General features: G+C 43.1%; 1 protein-coding gene across 1 annotated transcript in view; it reads left to right on the forward strand.

The window, feature by feature from the left end:
• The window catches only part of RFX4 (regulatory factor X4), a 166,796-nt gene that overhangs the window by 54,129 nt on the left and 94,201 nt on the right, over nt 1-18,466 (forward strand). The window contains exon 3 of the mRNA XM_060025537.1: nt 3,929-3,989. Within this exon, the coding sequence (XP_059881520.1) occupies nt 3,929-3,989 (61 nt within the window). The remainder of the gene's footprint in view (nt 1-3,928; nt 3,990-18,466) is intronic.

The following is an 18,466-nucleotide window of genomic DNA, read 5'->3' on the forward strand; positions in this document are numbered from 1 at the left end:
TAGTGCTACAGTGAACATGGGATGAAGATATCTTTTCTTATTAGTGTTTTCATTTTCTTCAAATAAATACCCAGAAGTGGAATTGCTAGATCATGTAATAGTTCTATTTTGAATTTTTTTTTTTTTATTTGCGGTACGCGGGCCTCTCACTATTGTGGCCTCTCCCATTGCGGAGCACAGGCTCCAGACGTGCAGGCTCAGCGGCCATGGCTCACGGGCCCAGCTGCTCCGCGGCATGTGGGATCTTCCCGGACCGGGGCACAAACCCGTGTCCCCTGCATCGACAGGCGGACTCTCAACCACTGCGCCACCAGGGAACCCCTCTATTTTGAATTTTTTTTTTTTTTTTTTTGCTGTACATGGGCCTCTCACTGTTGTGGCCTCTCCCGTTGCGGAGCACAGGTTCCGGACACACAGGCTCAGTGGCCATGGCTCACGGGCCCAGCCACTCCGCGGCATTTGGGATCCTCCCAGGCCGGGGAACGAACCCATGTCCCCTGCATTGACAGGCGGACTCTCAAGCACTGCGCCACCAGGGAAGCCCTATTTTGAATTTTTTGATGAACCTCCATGCTGTTTTCCATAGTGGCTGCACCAATTTACGTTCCCACCGATAGTGCGTGAGGGTTCTCTTTTCTCCTCATCCTCACCAGCACTTATTTCTTGTTTTTTTGATAATAGCCATTCTAAAAAGTGTGAGGTGATATCTCATTGTGGTTTTGATTTGCATTTCCCTGATGATTAGTAAAGTTGAGCATCTTTTCATGTACCTATTGGCCATCTGTATATCTTCTTTGGAAAAATGTCTATTAAGATCTTCTGTGCATTTTTCAATTGGATTATTTGGCGAGGGCAGGGGGTTTGCTATTGAGTTGTATGAGTTCTTTATATATTTTGAATATTAACCCCTCATCAGATACATGATTTGCGAATATTTTCTCCCATTCAGTAGGTTGCCTTTTTGTTGTTGTCGCTGATTTCCTTTGCTGTGCAGAAGATTTTAAGTTTGATGTAATCCCACATGTTTATTTTTTGCTTTTGTTGCCTTTGCTTTTGGTATCAAATCCAAAAAGTCATCACCAAGATGAATGTCAAGGAGCTTACTGCCTGTGTTTTCTTCTAGGACTTTTATGGTTTCAGGTTTTACATTCAAGTCTTTAATTGGTTTTCAGTTAATTTTTGTGTATGGTGTAAGATAGTGGTCCAACTTAATTGTTTTGCAAGTTGCTGTCCAGTTTTCCCAACACCATTTATTGAAGAGACTGTCCTTTCCCCATTGCATATTCTTGGCTCCTATGTTATAAATTAGTTGACTGTGTGTGGGGGTTTATTTCTGGGCTCTCTATTTTGTTCCATTGATCTATGTGTCTGTTTTTATGCCAGTATTTTACTCTTTTGATTACTATAGCTTTGTAATATAGTTTGAAAACAGGCCTCCTTGCCTTCTTAAGTAGGATCTTCTTAAGTAGGATATGCAAGTCAGAGAGATGGATATGGATATGCATAGAAATAATGATCCAGATGGCTAAACCATTCGACTGAAAGACAAGTAATGGGGTACAGAAGAACAGAGTTAGGATTAATGATTCCTGACTTGGAGGCTTCGAAGAGGTGGTGTTGTATATTCTAAACTGGAAAGGATGACAAACATTTAGAAGTAACTCCAGGTTGACAAAGCAGCATGAACAGATGTTGAGCCCAATGATGTATTGGGACATTTTGTCCCTGAGAACATTTAGTTTTAGTGTTGTACCAGTTAACATGGTTTTGGAGGCAAGGAAGTGAATACCCAATGAAAAGAGGATTTATTAACTCAGAAAATTGTATTATCTCATAAAGAGGCAGCAGTTTTTAGGGTTGGTTAATCAGAGGCACATCATGACATTCAGAATCCCCAGGTTTTCCCCCTTTTTCTCTCTGCCTTGCTTGGCATTGACTTTGTCCTCAGGCTGCTCTTTTCCCAGTTGAAAGTTTGCTGCTTCACTCCAATTATCTACTCACAGCTGTGTTCAAAAGCAGACCAGACCAGTGTGTCTCTTCTGTTTCTTCCCCTCCTCCCTGCTCCTTCCTTCCTTCCTTCCTTCCTTCCTTCCTTCCTTCCTTCCTTCCTTCCTCCCTTCCTCCCTCCCTCCCTCCCTCCCTCCCTCCCTTCCTTCAGTTTTGGAGGCCAGAAATTCGACATCAAGGCCCCCATTCCTTTTTGTTACAGAAAAATAACTTTCCCAGAAGCACCCAGAGGGCTCCTTCTTAATCTGATAGGCCACATCACCATGTCACATGCCCCACCTAATCCATCAGGGGCTAGATGACATAAAATTACCGTGATAGATTTAAATTAATCAACAGTCATCTCTCTAGGATTTGAGAGGGGATAACCCTCCCTGAACACATGGTCCCCTTTAAATTGGGATTCTATTAATAAGGAAGAAGGTGAGTCTGTACAGTTGTTGAATGAGCAACAGCAATATCTTCACAGTTTTTATGAGCAGACATTGTAATCAGACTTATACCAATACAGATAAGCTTTCATCAAGAAAATATTTTCTGAGGGCAACTTTATTAAGCTACTTCATTGGCAGTATATTTTACTTTCTTCCACTTTCATTTTAGTTTTACTTAAATTATTTTCACAAGTACAGATTCTTTCCCATATAAATCTTATACCACAGATTTATTTCATTGACTGTTTTACATGTTCTTATTAAATTTTGTTGATTATATTTGTAGGTTTTGACATTATTTTCTTTTGAGACTGTTATTTGTACCAGTTTTCTTGGGTCAGATTTTGTGGGTCAAGAAATTTTACTATTTTTTAATTTATTATTATTTTTTTGCTGCACCATGCAGCTTGTAGGATCTTAGTTCCCCTACCAGGAATCAAACCTGCACCCTTGAAGTGTAAGCATGGAGTCCTAACCACTGGACCATCAGGGAATTCCCTAGAAATTTAATTTTATGTTGATTATTTCTATCAATAATCTTCATTAAGAATTGAATGCAACTAATTAAATCTATTTCTCAGTTAATTCATGATAAAACTGTGAGCAGTCCTTCTTAAGTATGCAAAGATTGATCTGTTGTTCAGATTGCTGTGTTGCAGAGGTCTGCAAACTAGAACCCCACAGACCAAACCTGGCCTGACACCTATTTTCGTAGGGCTGTAAACTAAGAATGATTTTGTAGATGGATATTTGTAATCTGTTGGATGAAAGGGAATGTGAGCTTTGAACCCCAGTTAAGAAAAATGTTACCCGCTCCCCCAAATTAATTTCATTTTTAATTAATAGACCTGTATTACAAAAATTATAATCAACTAGTATTATATTTTGAATTTTGTCAATATGGAAATGGAATTTGTTTTCTCTCTTGTTATATAAATATTACATAATATTTTTGATTTTGCCTCTTGGCTCCCAAATCCTAAAATATTTACTAACTGGCTCTTTACAGGAAAAGTTTGCCAACCCCTGTTCTATTGTATTGCTAACCTGATTCTTCTGAACACTTACACTCTCCGTTCCCTACACTAACTGTCTGTTCCATTGGAGTTACAAGAAACAAATAGTGGCGAAGTCAGTGTGTTCTTAGGGTCAAAATCATCGTATCAAATGTCCAGCTTCAGTTGCGAACATAGCATGTTGGGGGAGTGCAGTCATATTGTTCAGTGATGAAGAGAGATAGCTCTTCAAACTGTAACGTATTATGTCAAATAAAAATACAAATTGATATAAGAGTTTTCCGTAAAAGTCAGTTTCTCCTTTTTTTTTTTATTAAAGTGTGATAAATCTAACATGTTAGAAAAGCCAAAATATCATTGCTTTCAAAGCATCAACCTTTGAGGGCAACGTAGTCTTTTGAGACTTGGGAGAGCTGAAAGGCCTTGTATGTTTTCCTACTGAAGTTCACTCCTTTTTCTTTCATTTAACAGATGAGGAAAAAGAAAATAATAGAGCATCCAAGCCCCACTCCACTCCTGCTACTCTGCAATGGTAAGTTCCATTCTGAGCAAGTTCTCTCTTGATGGGAAGCTCATATAACTATGTCTTCCTACAGACAGGACAGCATATTACTTGGATATTTTGACATTGTCATAATAACTTGACATCCAATAGCCCATATGCAATCAGTTTAATTTGTAATTATGCATAAAATACTCAACTTAGATAGAGACAGGAGATTTGAATTTTCATATTTATTTTATTTGGGAATAGATTTTTTTTCCATCATCAAAACACTGGCAAAGACTGGATTCTACATGGATGTTATTAATTGATTTTAATAGAGTCTATTATTTTAATAAATAATGTTGCAGCCAATTATAGAAACATAGGTCTGTTCACCCCTACCAATGAACTCTTAATAAATTAATAATTTATTGCAACTATACTACATTTATTTTAACATTAATACAAATTATCTACTTGAGTGGCTCTCCCTTTAATATTTGGAATTCCTGGACTTGATGTTATAGTTAATGATGTTGTTTAAGTGTTTGCACCCATGTTTGGTATTTACAGGTAAATTCTCCTCTAAGAGTTTTACTTAGAAATTACGTTGTAGCTTTGAACACCAAAGCTATTCTATACCTGAGACTCACCTCTCAGAAGAACTTGTCAGTTAAGGGCTATTACCACTCTAGTTCAGCCCAGCAAAGCGGAAGGAAGTAAGGAACAAAGGGGAAGGAGAGAGAAGTGGGGAGGGGAAAGGAATGAATCTACTGTGTGCCAGCCTGCATGCTAGGCACTTTGTATACATGCCTCATTTCATTCTCACAATTCTGTGAAGTTGGTATTGTTATGCCCATTTTACAGATGAGGAAAATAAAGCTTAGACAGTTAAATCATTTGCTTGAATATACACATAGCCATGAAGTGGCAGAGGCAGGAACCTGGCTGGGTCACTTTAATTGCAAAGCCTATGCTTTTGAAGAAAGGAAGAGAAAAATCAGGAAGGATGGAGAAGAGAGACTAGATCAGAAAAGGAAGCAGATTGGCTTTAATGAGCAAATCATATTAGATTCTTCTGACTAATCCACCCACAGGTGAGAGGAAAACAACATTGGGAGAAAGCATTCACAAATGTAACTCAATCTTCTCTAACAAGAGTCTCAGTAGTCAACTTGTTTTGCTACAAGGATAGCAGAGGTTGTGTTCAAGAGCTCCATTTCCAGCCTTTTGGCTTGTTTCCATCAGTTTGCCCCTACATTCTTTTTCTCATTGCATTTGCTGCTTTTTGCTTTATTTAAAATTCTACTTTACTTCCCTGGTCAAATCTCTCCCTGCACTCCTTACCCCCAAATTATGGTCACACAGATTCTCATAATGCTAGCACATTGAATGAGGCATCAACATAAAAGAGTTTGGGGGTGAGAGTTTCTAGAAATGCTAGGAATCAACAGACACTCTTGCTTTAATAACCTGAACATGTCATACATTTCAGAATAAAAAATTTGAAAGGGACTAGAAGAAAATCACCTTGTTCATGTCTGTTTTTCTGTGATTCTCTGACATTTGCCTGGCAACAGCAAGGCTGTAGATAGAGTAATCTCTTAAATCACACTGCCAGGAATTAACTCCCAGCTCTGCTTTTCTAGCTGTGTGACCTTGGGCAAGGTCCTTCACCTCTCTGTGCCTCAGTCTACCTGTAAAATAGAGATGGCAGTAGTATTTACCTTATATCAGGGGTCCCCAACACCCGGGCCGTGGACCGGTACTGGTCTGCAGCCTGTTAGGAACCGGGCCGCCAAGCAGGAGGTGAGCGGCAGGTGAAGCTTTTTGTGCCGCTCCCATTGCTCGCGTTACCGCCTGAACCATCCCCCTGCCGCCCGCCCGTCCATGCAAAAATTGTCTTCCATGAAACGGGTTCCTGGTGCCAAAAAGGTTGGGGACCACTGCCTTCTGGGGTAGTCACAAAGAGGAAGTGAGTTCGTATATACAGAGTGCTTGAACAGTGTCTGGTGTAGGGTGGGTGCGAGGTAAATCTTAGCCATGGATTGCTCAGCAGACCTCTTCCTTCTGAGTCCCACAAGGACATCCCAGAATAGGGCTTTCCTCCTTCCTGACATATGCATTGCCAGTTCTCCTTCTACTGTACGTAATTCTATACAAAATATCGGTTTTTCTAAATAAAAGTTCACATAGATCATTCCGGAAGAAATTTCATCCTCCAATTCACAGAGTTAGGCAGTGGATTTGTTTTGATGAAAAAAATCTGTTTTCAGAGTCAGATCAGGTTTGAAAATGTATAAATTTGAGTATTATTATCAAAAGGCAACAAGTTGTTCAAGCATCAAATTGTCCTCTAATTCCTTTTATATTATATTTTTAAGATAGAATTTTAGTTATTAACTCATTTAAGAAATGTTTACTGAGCACCTACTGTTTGCTAGGCCCTATTCTAGGCCCTGGGAATGCAGTAGTGGATAAGACAGATCAAGAATAGGGGCCGATGAGAGAAAAAGTTGGGTGATAATTTAAAAAATTATTATATTAATGATAAATAAATAAACAAGGAATGTATTAGATATGGATAAGTGCTGTGTGGAGAATTAGAACTGGCTGATATGATCATATCTCAGAGGCTATTTTAGGTTGAATGGTGAGGGAAAGCTTCCTTTAGGAGGTGATATTTAAGTGAATATTTGTATGACAAGAAGCCCTCAGACACCATGACGATGTTAAAATCAGGGAAACGTTCTAGAGAGGGAACATTGCAGGTCAAGCTCTCCCAGAGGCAGACTCTGAGCTGTGCCTACAGGTGGCCTATTATGTAAGGCACCCAGTATTGACACCATGAGGGTACGAGGGGATGGGCAGAGGGGGTCTCGGGCTGGGAGGAGGCTACGAGAGGCTTCAGCGATCTCACAGGGAGTTCTGAAGCCAGGGTGGGCCTCAGAGATGAACTGAGGCAATGGATTCAGGTTTTTATTCCCCCATCTTGCTCATCACTGCAGGTAGTTTGCCCCGAGGGAGAGGGGATATAACTTTGGTGTTTTTTTTTTAATTGGAGTATAATTGTTTTACAAAGTTGTGTTAGTATCTGCTGTACAGTGAAGTGAATTGGCTATATGTATACCTATATCCCCTCCCTGTTGGACCTCCCTCCCACCCCCCATCCCACCCATCTAGGTCATCACAGAGCACCGAGCTGAGCTCCCCGTGCTACACAGCATGTTCCCACTAGCTATCTGTTTTACACATGGTAGTGCACTTATGTCAAACCTAATCTCCCAGTTCATCCCATCTCCCCTTCCAGCCCTGTGAGGGGGCATAACTTTGGGCGAGGCAGTTCCCATTCTGCTGAGGACAACTCCCCAGGAAGGATTCAGCCTCAGCAATCAACGTCTCAGCGGTGGGGAAGAACGCCTCAGTCCTGAAAGGTAACCTGGGCACAGACCACAGTATCCTCCACTCTCTCCAGGCTGGAAGCAGGCTGGGCTTGTTCAAGGAGCTGCAGAAGGTGGCCCGTGTGGTTGGAGCATAGCCAGCAAGGAAGACAGCAGTACAGATGAGGTGGGGGAAGGAGACAGGGGAGTATGTAAATAGCAGGGAAGAAAAAGTAGGACATTTCTCTAAACTTAGGGATAGAGCCATGCTTAAAACCATGGTGGAGGACATGTGACATCCTATATCAAGTTCCACATGAGTAAACTTTTTTAGACTAGACTTTCAGTATAAAAACTTTGTCTCTCAACAGGAACTGGATGCACCCTCCACTCTACAAGGGAAAGTGATATAATTTATACCACATGTCCCCTCTTTGCTCTGGCTGCCAGGGAGTTCAGAGCTAAGTCTGATATTTATATACTTTTTTTTGTTTTTGTTTTTGTTTTTGCATTACACGGGCCTCTCACTGTTGTGGCCTCTCCCATTGCGGAGCACAGGCTCCAGACGCGCAGGCTCAGCGGCTATGGCCCATGGGCCCTGCCGCTCCGCGGCATGTGGGATCTTCCCGGACCGGGGCATGAACCCGTGTCCCCTGCATCAGCAGGCAGACTCTCAACCACTGCGCCACCAGGGAAGCCCTATATACTTTTTAATCTCTTTCCTTTGTCTAATTTTCTTCTTTTTGTGTTTATTTTGTTAGCTTTTTAGAAAACGGCAAAAGGTGCAAATAAATTCAACAAATACACATTTACATTTAAATTTTATTTTATTTACGCAAAATGCATTTCCTTATTTTAAAACGAAAACATTACAGATAAGGTTAAAGTCCACCTCCTCCAGAGCAGCGCTGTTACCAGTGAGAAATATGTATGTGTGTGGGTGTGTATACATGCGTGTGTGTGTGTGTGTATATATATATATATATATTTTTTTTTTTACTGTCCCTTGCCTATGCATTTACATGCATATGTACTGATAGAAGTTTCTGAATTGTGGTTTTTTATTTAGTATTTTCTCCTTTATAAAAAGAATACAGACATAGAACACTAAAAATATTGTTCCACAACCTGTCACACTATCTTGATCCACAGCTTGCTTTCTCCCCTTAGTCGAATACCCTGAAGCTATACCCAGATTAGTCCCCAGAGAACAACCTCATTTTAACTGCTGCACAGAATTTCATGTAAGACAGCGGCAGAATTCAGTTCGCCATTTCCCTCTTTGACCTACATTTAGGTTGTGTCCAAATCTCATCTTTGCCTTTACACATAAAGTCCCAAAGAACATCTTCATATGTCCCCTCACACACCTGCTGAAGTGTTTCTTCTGTCTGGGTATCAGGCAGTGGAAGTGCTGGGTGCACAGAAAATGTTAACAGGATTGCAAAATTGCCCACTCTAATGGCCTTACCATTTTATATTCAGCCGAAGTATACAAAATGCTGCTTTTTAAAAAATGGGAACCTAGCTCCGCAACATGGCATCTCATCCTCCGAGGCGTCTGTATCCTTCATGTTGTCCCCTCTCTCCAGGGGTAGCAGGCAGCCCCAGGAAAGGACCTTGGCCTCACCGCCAAGGTGGTAGCCACTGGCCTGATAGTGCCCAGTTCTCCCGGGACGCTTGGCTTGTTCCTGGAATTGGTTTAGGAGCTATTTGCCTCTCTGCCTTCTCCCACCTTGCTGAGAGCCCCTCCCCATCACCCTAGAGACCATCCCCACTCTAAGAACAAATAATACAACAGCCAAGCAGCTGAAAATAAGCAGGGCCACGTGATCTGGAGGCAGTTCCCAGCAGAAAACAGGCAAATATTGTCAAATGCCTTCCGCCAAACACTTTCCAGCATCCTTGGTCATGAGGTTAGTAAGGCCCAACCCACTGGGGATGGTGAGCCCTGCTGGAATCCTGGCCACACAATAACCTCTATTCACAAAGAGGATTTCGGCAGGGAAAGCAGCCTGTCTGCTGTCCTGGCCTACTCGCTGCCAGCACGTGTCCACCTCCACTGCCCCGCCCTCTCACACACCTCTCTTGTTGCCAGTGTCACTCTGAGCTCCTGTGTGCCATCAGGGGGGAGACACTTCCCTGTCTGCAATTTCCAGGGAAAGGGAGGCCCTTCCCCAAAGGAAGAGGATTGAAGACCAAATTGTCACTTTCGTGGGAGACATTTTCCTTTCTTTTGAAAAAATAAAAATGAGGCTTGGGTGATTGCTAGGCTTTCAATATTTCAAATCAATATGAAACAAAATAAATTCGGTGTTTCTCTTTAAAATGTTCTCAGAGGCCAGAGGTAGAAAATTGGGCTGGGTACTGTGCCAAAGAAGTACGGTGACATTTTAGACCCAGCCACAGCTGCTAGGCCAGACCCATGGGATGTCACCAATACCTGACGTTGTGCACCCATTTCTGATTTAATTCTTTATTCAACGGTGGCATAACCTGATTTGCTTTCATAGTGTGAGTTAGTCCACCTCACTCCAGAAAGGGAGGCTAAACATTTTTAGCTCTGAATGTAACCAGAAGTGACATACAGTGCCAATAGGTGTGACTATGTCCCGCTAGAAGTCCTCAGCCAGAGATGGAGAAAGGTAGCTTAAGCAGGACAACGTGAAGGGTGTAAATGTCTCAGAGAATGAGACGCTATGTTGTAGAGCTAGGTTCTTATTTTTAGAAAATAGTTTGTGCTGTGAGTGAAGGTATAAGATGGTAAAGCCATGTGAATGGGCAATTTTGCATCCCATTAACATTGTAATATGTACATCCACTCCTGGATACTGACATGGAGAAACACTCCCCCAGGTGTGCAGGGGGACACACATGAAGATGTTCTTTGCAGCCCTATTTGTAACGGTGAAGTGGAGGAGATGAGTAGAGGCAGGGAAGAGATGGAAAGGGAAGATTGAAGGGGGTGGTTTATGGTAGAGGATGGTGCCAAAATCCCCTCCACTGCCATTCGGGCCACCAGCGCTCTGGCTGCCAACCTGTAGCCTAGGCCCCGACAGGTGGGTTAGCAGCAGCACAGAACTTGTGACACTCTGCTACTGTACTGCCTAGTTTTTGTCCAAAAAAAAAAGAAAAAAAGAAAAGGACTTGATTAATCAAAAAGTGAACAGAGGAATGCCAGAAGCTGGCTAATCCCAGGCCTTTCTGGAGCACCAGTTTGGTAGCTTGTAGGCAAAGCACAAGATTTGGATTAGACTACTGTAGATTCTGGTCCAGTTGAGTCAATACAATGGCAGAAATAAATCCCTGACTCAGTCCATGGCTGAGCAGGGACCAAACTTACAGGTTGGGCCAATACCCCTGGTGTGCCAGGCTTACCCCAGCTGATGTTGCTGGCTGAGCTCACTGGATCTCACGAAAACCGGGTAGAGGAGGCAGGATTATTACCCCTATTGGAAGAGGGCAACTCAACACAGCAGATGGTCCCAGTCTCACTCCACCCACGTGGGGGAGATGCCTGACTCCTTATAAGAAGACCCTCAAGCAAGGGGAGGCGGGGCCGGCGAGGTCCCAGGAGAAACACCAGGGACCCACCTGAACTCGTGTTTGTCTACCCAGCAGCAAACTGTGGGCTTAATTGTTGCAGTTTAATAAAATAGATTGGGTGGGTTTTGTTTATTTGTTTTGGCCTTCTGTAGAATCCGAGCCCACAGGAGCCAAATGCCACCATTTTGTACTTATTTATCATCTGGTGGTGGTCTCTCCTTGGTTCCCATCTTCCTCCTGAGAAACCGTCGGCTTCCTAAAGGCGACGGTAGGGATTGCGTCTTCTCGTTCACTGCTGTATTCTGCGGTGCCTGGCGCATAGTAGGTGCTCAATAGGTAATGCTGACTCACTGAGCACATGGATGCCAGTCCCTAGCACAGAGTGAGAGCTTTAGAAGCATCGTCCCGGAGTTCATACTCCAAGGCGGGCTTTTCCCAGCCAAGCAGTTTGGGGCAAGTCACTTAGCCTCCCCAACTCTCCATTTCTTCCTCCATGTCATGGAGATAAAGTTACCCATTTGTGGGAGTAGTGATAGCAAATATGAACATCTCTGGCACGAGAGTAGGCGCTTGAAAATATAAATCAGATCTGTTAATATAAACAGGCTTTTCCTTTAACCCCCCAGGTGTTAAGATTTTTTTAAACTTTTTTTTGATCTGTGCAAAAGCCTGCTTTCCTTCCTTGCCCCCAGCCCTTGCCACACACACACACACACACACCCCGCCTCCTTCCTTCCACACTGTTACTGACCATGTTCAGGTCACAGTGCTAGGAACTATGCTGGCATAAATAGAAGTGGTCCCTGCCTTCAAAGGACTTTCAGTCTAAGATGTGAGGTGTTACCTGAATATTCTGCGCTAATATAGAATGATACCAATAGTTACCCTCCATTGAGTGATGTGCATATGCCAGCTGGAGGGCTGAGGGCTGTGCTTGGATTCTTGTTTAACCCTCACAGCAACCTTGGCAGATGGGTGTTGGGTATTGTTTCCCTCATTTTACAGATGAAGGAAGCAAGAGTCTGAGAGCTCAGGTAACATACCTGAGACTGTAGTGCTTGCAAGTGGTGGAGGAAGATTCAGACTCAGTGATCCCTGACTGTAAAACTGCTGTCTCTCAGTGAAGCTGTTCGGAAGAGCTGTGGAAATCCCCAGGAGGCAGTGAGAGCTCTAGGAGGAGAAGATGTGTCTGCTCAGTCAAGGTGTTTTCCTCTACAGACATAACTCAGCACTCTACATGTTATCAAATGAATGAATATGTGAATTTGTCAAGGAAGAAATGATTAAGGAGTGATCAGCAGTTGGGGCTGGGTGGAAATTAAGCACAGTTTGGTGGAAGAGAAATTTGAGCTGGGTCTTAAAGGGTGAGGCCCAGCAGAGGGGGTCCACTCCCATGGTGGGAAGGCCAGGGAACGTGTACCGTAGCGGGGAGCGTGACAAGATATGTTTGAGGAACAACAGACAGTCCCGTCGGCTGGAGAGAAGTGTATGTGTAGGGGAGTGAGGCCAGAGAAGCCTGGAGAAGGAGAAGTAGTCAGGGTCAGAGAGATAGGGGGCCTTGGGTGCCAAGGTAAGGAATTTGAACTTCTGTGAGAGGCAGAGGGGAGCCACTGAAGGGTTTAGACTATTGTCTGGCTCTGATTGTTTGGCCAGATTTTTTTTTCTCACATATTTTGCAGTCTCAGATCTCTCTGATAACCTCAGTAATAAATTATGATGTTTAGCAAGTAAAAAAAAAAAAAATCCTGTTTTCTTTTCTTTGGGTAAAATAGAAGAAAAAAGTTTCTGTCCCAGACATGTCTACAAGGACTCGAGAAGTGGAGACTGGACTGAAAACCCACGTGAACATAGAAGAAAACATATGTTTAAAATGAGAGCAGAGGGAGAAATTATGCTACGTGCTGAGACATCAGCTCTTCACCGTAAAGCGCTAATACGAAGCTTCCACCATGTGCCCCCGGATGCTGCATGCTGAAACCTTGCGAGGAGGTCTTTTAAAAATGTATACTGCAGATAATGACTCATGTTGGCTAGTGGACCGAGGTCATTATCTCTCCATAATAGGATAGGCTCAATTCAAATATGATCAGGTTGTTAAATAGAAGATCAGAAAATGGAAGACGTGGAGAATGTTTTGGTGATCATTAAAAAAAATATATCCAGGTATAATGGAGTATTGTTCACCATGTCAGACTAATGATGTCCTGTAAAAGTGAGGAGGAAAAGGGGAAATTTCATCAGATATGAAGAGAAATAATTAACTGCCTTTCTGCCATGCCTTGGTCAGGAAGCTGGCATTTCAATTAGCAACTTCGGTACAGGCACAGACCCTCTGGAGTTTGTAAGAAGGTTTGGGGAAAGGTGTCATGATGCTATTCCTGTAGAAACTCATCAAGCATCAAAGTTGCCCTTAACTCCAATTACGTGTCTTCACTCACAGAGCTCATTAAAATGCTTCATAGTCATAAGCCACCTAGATACCTTGAGGCAAAGAAGCTCCAGTAAGAGAAACAAAACGTGGATAAGAATGTAGTTATTTAGAAGGCTCTGTCCTTTGGCAGGTACCTGCTTAATTAGCTCAGCCTGTGTGAACTGTGACTTACACCCGTACGGTTCAAACATGGATAGTTTGTTGCCGCTATGGATTCATTTAATGGGATGTATTTTAAACTTGACCTTGTATTTAATCCTGATTTCTTGACCAGATTTAGTGAGCAAACGAACCATACAAACAACAAATAGAAACGGAGGCACAGGGGGCTTAAGTAAAGTAACCAATGAGGGGGGAGCCAGGAATTTATCTGGGAACCCATGCCCTTTAGCACAACATTTGGAAGCATTATTCCCGCCCCTGTAACTCACCTCCTCAGCTTTTCTTAATCGTGGGGATGGAGCCCCTTTGCACCCATTCAACCCAATTATGAACTTGAGGGCTTCCTTGGTTGCTCCCACCCTCCTCACATCTGGCAGCATGAGACCCACAGCCTAGGTGTTATCTCTGCCCTGACAGCCACTCCTTCAATCCATGCTCCATCATTTCCTGCCCTGACTATTAACGTGGCTCCAAACCGATCTCATTTGTTCGTTCATTCACTCATTCATTCTACAAGTACTACCTAGTCAGCCACTATGTGCCAGTCTTCACTAGTACTCCTTGTCCACTCACCATAGAGGTGCCAAGGTGACCTTTCCAGAGAATAAATTTGATCCTGGCACTCCTATGCTTTAAAAACTTAACTGGCTCCCTATAATTTAAAGGATCATATGCTTTTTTTTTTTTTTTGCGGTACGCAGGCCTCTCACTGCTGTGGCCTCTCCCATTGCGGAGCACAGGCTCTGGACGCGCAGGCTCAGCGGCTATGGCTCACGGGCCCAGCCGCTCCGCGGCATGTGGGATCTTCCCGGACTGGGGCACGAACCCGCGTCCCCTGCATCAGCAGGCGGACTCTCAACCACTGCGCCACCAGGGAAGCCCCATATACTTTTTATAAGATGAATTCTGAATGGTTTGAAATGCATGTTTGTTGAATGTGTCCATGGATTTTTCTGGCCAAAATCAATTTTAGAAAATCATTAGTAAATATAAGCAAAAAGCACACAGCTGGTTATGCACAAAGTTCCAGCTTCCCAGATTGTTCTTGTCTATGAGTTAAACTGGAAAATATCCCACAACACAGTAGCCTAAAGAGCTGAAGTTAAGCTTTCTAAGGAAATTGCTTAGTGGCACTCTCAGTCGTCTAAGAGGAAACCTATGAGACTTGGGGTTTTTTTTGTTTTTGTTTTCTTTAAATGTTCTTTTAGTCTCAATCCATTGCTGGCAAATACAACATATTAAACTTTAAATTAATGCTAGTTACTGTTGTTGATTACATTCTAAAAAGTATAGTTGATTGACAATGTTGTGTTAGTTTCTGGTGTACAGCAAAGTGATTCAGTTACATATATATTAGTTTTCACATTTTTTCATTATGATTTGTTACAGGATATTGAATATAGTTCCCTGTGCTATACAGTAGGACCTTCTTCTTTATCTACTTTATGTATAGTAGTTAACATCTGCTAATCCCAAACTCCTAATTTATCTGTCCCTCACCCCCTTACCCCTTTGGTTAACCATACGTTTTCTATGTCTGTGAGTCTGTTTTGTAAATAAGTTAATTTGTATAATATTTTAGATTCCACATATAAGTGGTATCATATGGTATTTGTCTTTCTCTTTCTGACTTACTTCACTTAGTATGATAATCTCTAGGCCCATCTATGTTGCTGAAAATGGCATTATTTCATTCCTTCTTATGGCTGAGCAGTATTCTATTGTATTTGATTACATTATTATTATTCCTACAGCATCCTGGAAACACTCGGGTCTTCCTGTCTCTGAATATTTTTTTCAATCCTGTCTGGGTAACACTCCATTACCTTCTGAAAATAAGACTTTCATAGTAACTCTTCAACTCTGGAGGTTGCTAAACTCTTAGGCCAAGCCATGTTCTCTTATGCGGCATGCCCCTCCCCCATGGTTCTTTCCTTTCAGATACTCCATTACAAGCCCTCTTCTCCACTCAGACCAGTGTCTCCATCATCCAAAGCTCGAGCCACATTTGTCTCTTAGCCTTGCTGTTCTCCTTGCCTGGAACCCCCTCCGTCTCCCATGGCAGAATACCACAGTGGTTCACAGTGAGACAAACTCTCCCATTTACCAGCTGCATGACCATGGGCAAATGAATTTCGCTCTCTGTGCCTCAGTTTCCTCATCTAAAATATGGGCATCAAATGGTTATTGTGAGATAATGTATACCCCATGCCTGGCACCTAGTAAGAGCTCAACAGATGCTAGCTGTTGTTGTTGTTACAAAGTTCTAGTTCCAGTTCATCATGAAACCTCAATCATCTGTTCCCATCTACACAGTAATCTCTCTGTCTTCCCACATTCCTCTGCACCTGTGGTTGGGAGTTTGTAGTATTTAAATATTCTTATTTCTGTGCATTATTCTCCCCACAGTAAACTGCAAAGTGAACTAGGGCATAGATTGTGTCTTATGTCAACACAAGAGCCTACAGGAGGCAGACAAGGAACAGAAAATAGATTGGGTGTAAGAAAAATAGGGAGGAGTGAGGACTCTGGCCAACCCGAGGGCACATGTAACTCTGCCCAATTGTCACGCGGGAATATGGGCCCAGTGTTGCCAGATCTCAGCCTTTTCAAAAGAAGCCAGAAATCCAGATTCTTATGTGAAATGTCCTGAATTTTAGAAGTTGGGCCAACACTGTTCAGGCCAAACAAAGAATGTTTGTGAGACCCCATTTTGTGAAAGCTGCATTTTTCAGGTGACCCCCACGAGTTTGTGCATAAGCTGGTTATTTGGACCTTTGAACTCACTTTTATAGGGAAACAATACTGTGAATGGCATTTAGGGGTCCAGGCTAAACTAGACGGCTGATCCCCATTCACACCAGCCCCGAGGCTTAGGACAGTCCTAAGAAACCTAATCTCTATGTGAAACCATTTTCCCACAGGGAAATACATTTAGAGTTCCAATGTATGATGTTGGGGACACATAGAATGTAAGCCCTTTCAGGACAGGGCCTTTGTTTTGTTCACCACTGTTTCCTTAAAGTCTAGAACACTGCCTGGCACTCAATAAATATTTGTTGAATTGAAGATTACCTGTGTCTTTATCCACCTGTCCACCATTAATCTGTTCTCCATGCGCAAACAAGGGCTATCTTGCACACCATGGTATTCCCAGCACCTGTTGGGTGATAAGAGATCAGTAAATATTTGTTGAATGAATATATGACTGACACAATCTATCCATCAAACATTTACTGAATACCTGCTGTGTGCCACGGAGTCTGTTGGACTTTAAAAATGCAGAAGTGAAGCAGACACCACCCCAGCCTCAAGGAATTAGGCTGCCTAGAAGGGATTGCATAAACTATTTCCTGGCACACTTATAAAAATTGTCAGGTGTTACTCAGTGTTCCCCTTCCCAGAAGAGGGGGGAGTGGGTGCGACTACCTGGGATGGCTCAGCACAGGCATCTTCATTTGTCCGAGCGTTCCTCGGGTTGCTTGGTCCTCCGCGTCATCCGTGGGGTTTGGATATGAAATGATTGAACTGATTTTCTTTCAACCACATGTTGCAATGAGCCGAATGAGCACTGCCCTTTCAAGTGGGCACCTCGGGAGGCCGTGTCCTCATTCCACTTCAGTTACAACAGCGCTGGACCACTTCTTTGGCAAGTGCCCTCAGAGAAAGTTAGAAGCCACTTGAGGACATTCAATTCATTGTTTTAGCATCATGCCTTATTTTTGAACCCCTAGAAAAACAGTTGGGAGAAAAAGGTTATTCCAGTCACTTTAGCCCTCAAACTTGGTTCCAAATGACTTGGGGTTGTTTCCTAATATCCAGTTCACAGTCAGAGGAGAAATATTTTCTATTGGTGAGTTTATTGAACAGTGTGTGCCCCACACTCTGAAGGCAGCGGGGCCCAAAGAGAAGTCGACAAACTGTCACGTGCCCCAGCAGTTTTGTTGGAAGAGATGTTTAACCTTCCACAGTGTCCATGACAAAGGAGCCTGATTCTTTTGGACGCCTACATTCTTTTCTTTCTTTCTTTTTTTTTTTTTTTGTGCGGTACGCGGGCCTCTCACTGTTGTGGCCTCTCCCGTTGCGGAGCACAGGCTCCGGACGTGCAGGCCCAGCAGCCATGGCTCACGGGCCCAGCCGCTCCGCAGCATGTAGGATCTTCCTGGACCGGGGCACGAACCCGTGTCCCCTGCATCGGCAGGCAGACTCTCAACCACTGCGCCACCAGGGAAGCCCTCTTTTCTTTTTAACAGTGAAAACTTTTATATTTAGAAGTAGCCAGCTGGACTCAGTGTAGATGATCCCAACTTTGTTGGCAACATCCAAAGCCTCATAGTCAGGAGCCAGTCAAACATATGCCTTCTTCTCTCCGTCAGGCCTGATCAGGGCATTGACCTTAGCCATGTCAATGTCATAGAGCTTCTTCACAGCCTGTTTAATTTGGTGCTTGTTGGCCTTGACATCCACAATGAACACCAGTGTGTTGTTTGTTGTCTTCTGTTTTCTCCACGGCTGACATGGTGGTGAGGGGGAACTTGATGATTGGATGCCTACATTCTGGTGTTTGGGTTAAAGAGGGAAAAAAAACCCAAAACTGTATCAAGTTTACTTTTATGTTCCCAGTATCAAGCACAAATTCTGGACACCTTGAGTGCCCAAAAATGTTTTATGGAGCAGAAAAGTGGATGATAATGAGGTCTAACACCTACTAAGCTCTCACCATGTGCCAGGCCCCATGCTGATGCATGTCACACGTTACATGTGATTGTCATGACAACCTTGAGAGGCAGTTATAGTCAGTACCTCCAAAATGAAACTGAGGGCTGAGGTTAAGTAACTTACTTACCCGAGGTCACCAAGCCAGCAAGTAGTAAGGCTGGGATTTGAATCCAGATGGGAAAGTTCCTACCCTGAAACACTAACCTATAGTCATTAAGAAGATAATGGGTGTAGAATCATATAATCCCAGTACAGCAGGGAAGGTGAGCCTAAAGGAAACAAGC

Source organism: Delphinus delphis, chromosome 11 (assembly GCF_949987515.2).
Source record: "Delphinus delphis chromosome 11, mDelDel1.2, whole genome shotgun sequence".
Lineage (NCBI taxonomy): Eukaryota > Metazoa > Chordata > Mammalia > Artiodactyla > Delphinidae > Delphinus > Delphinus delphis.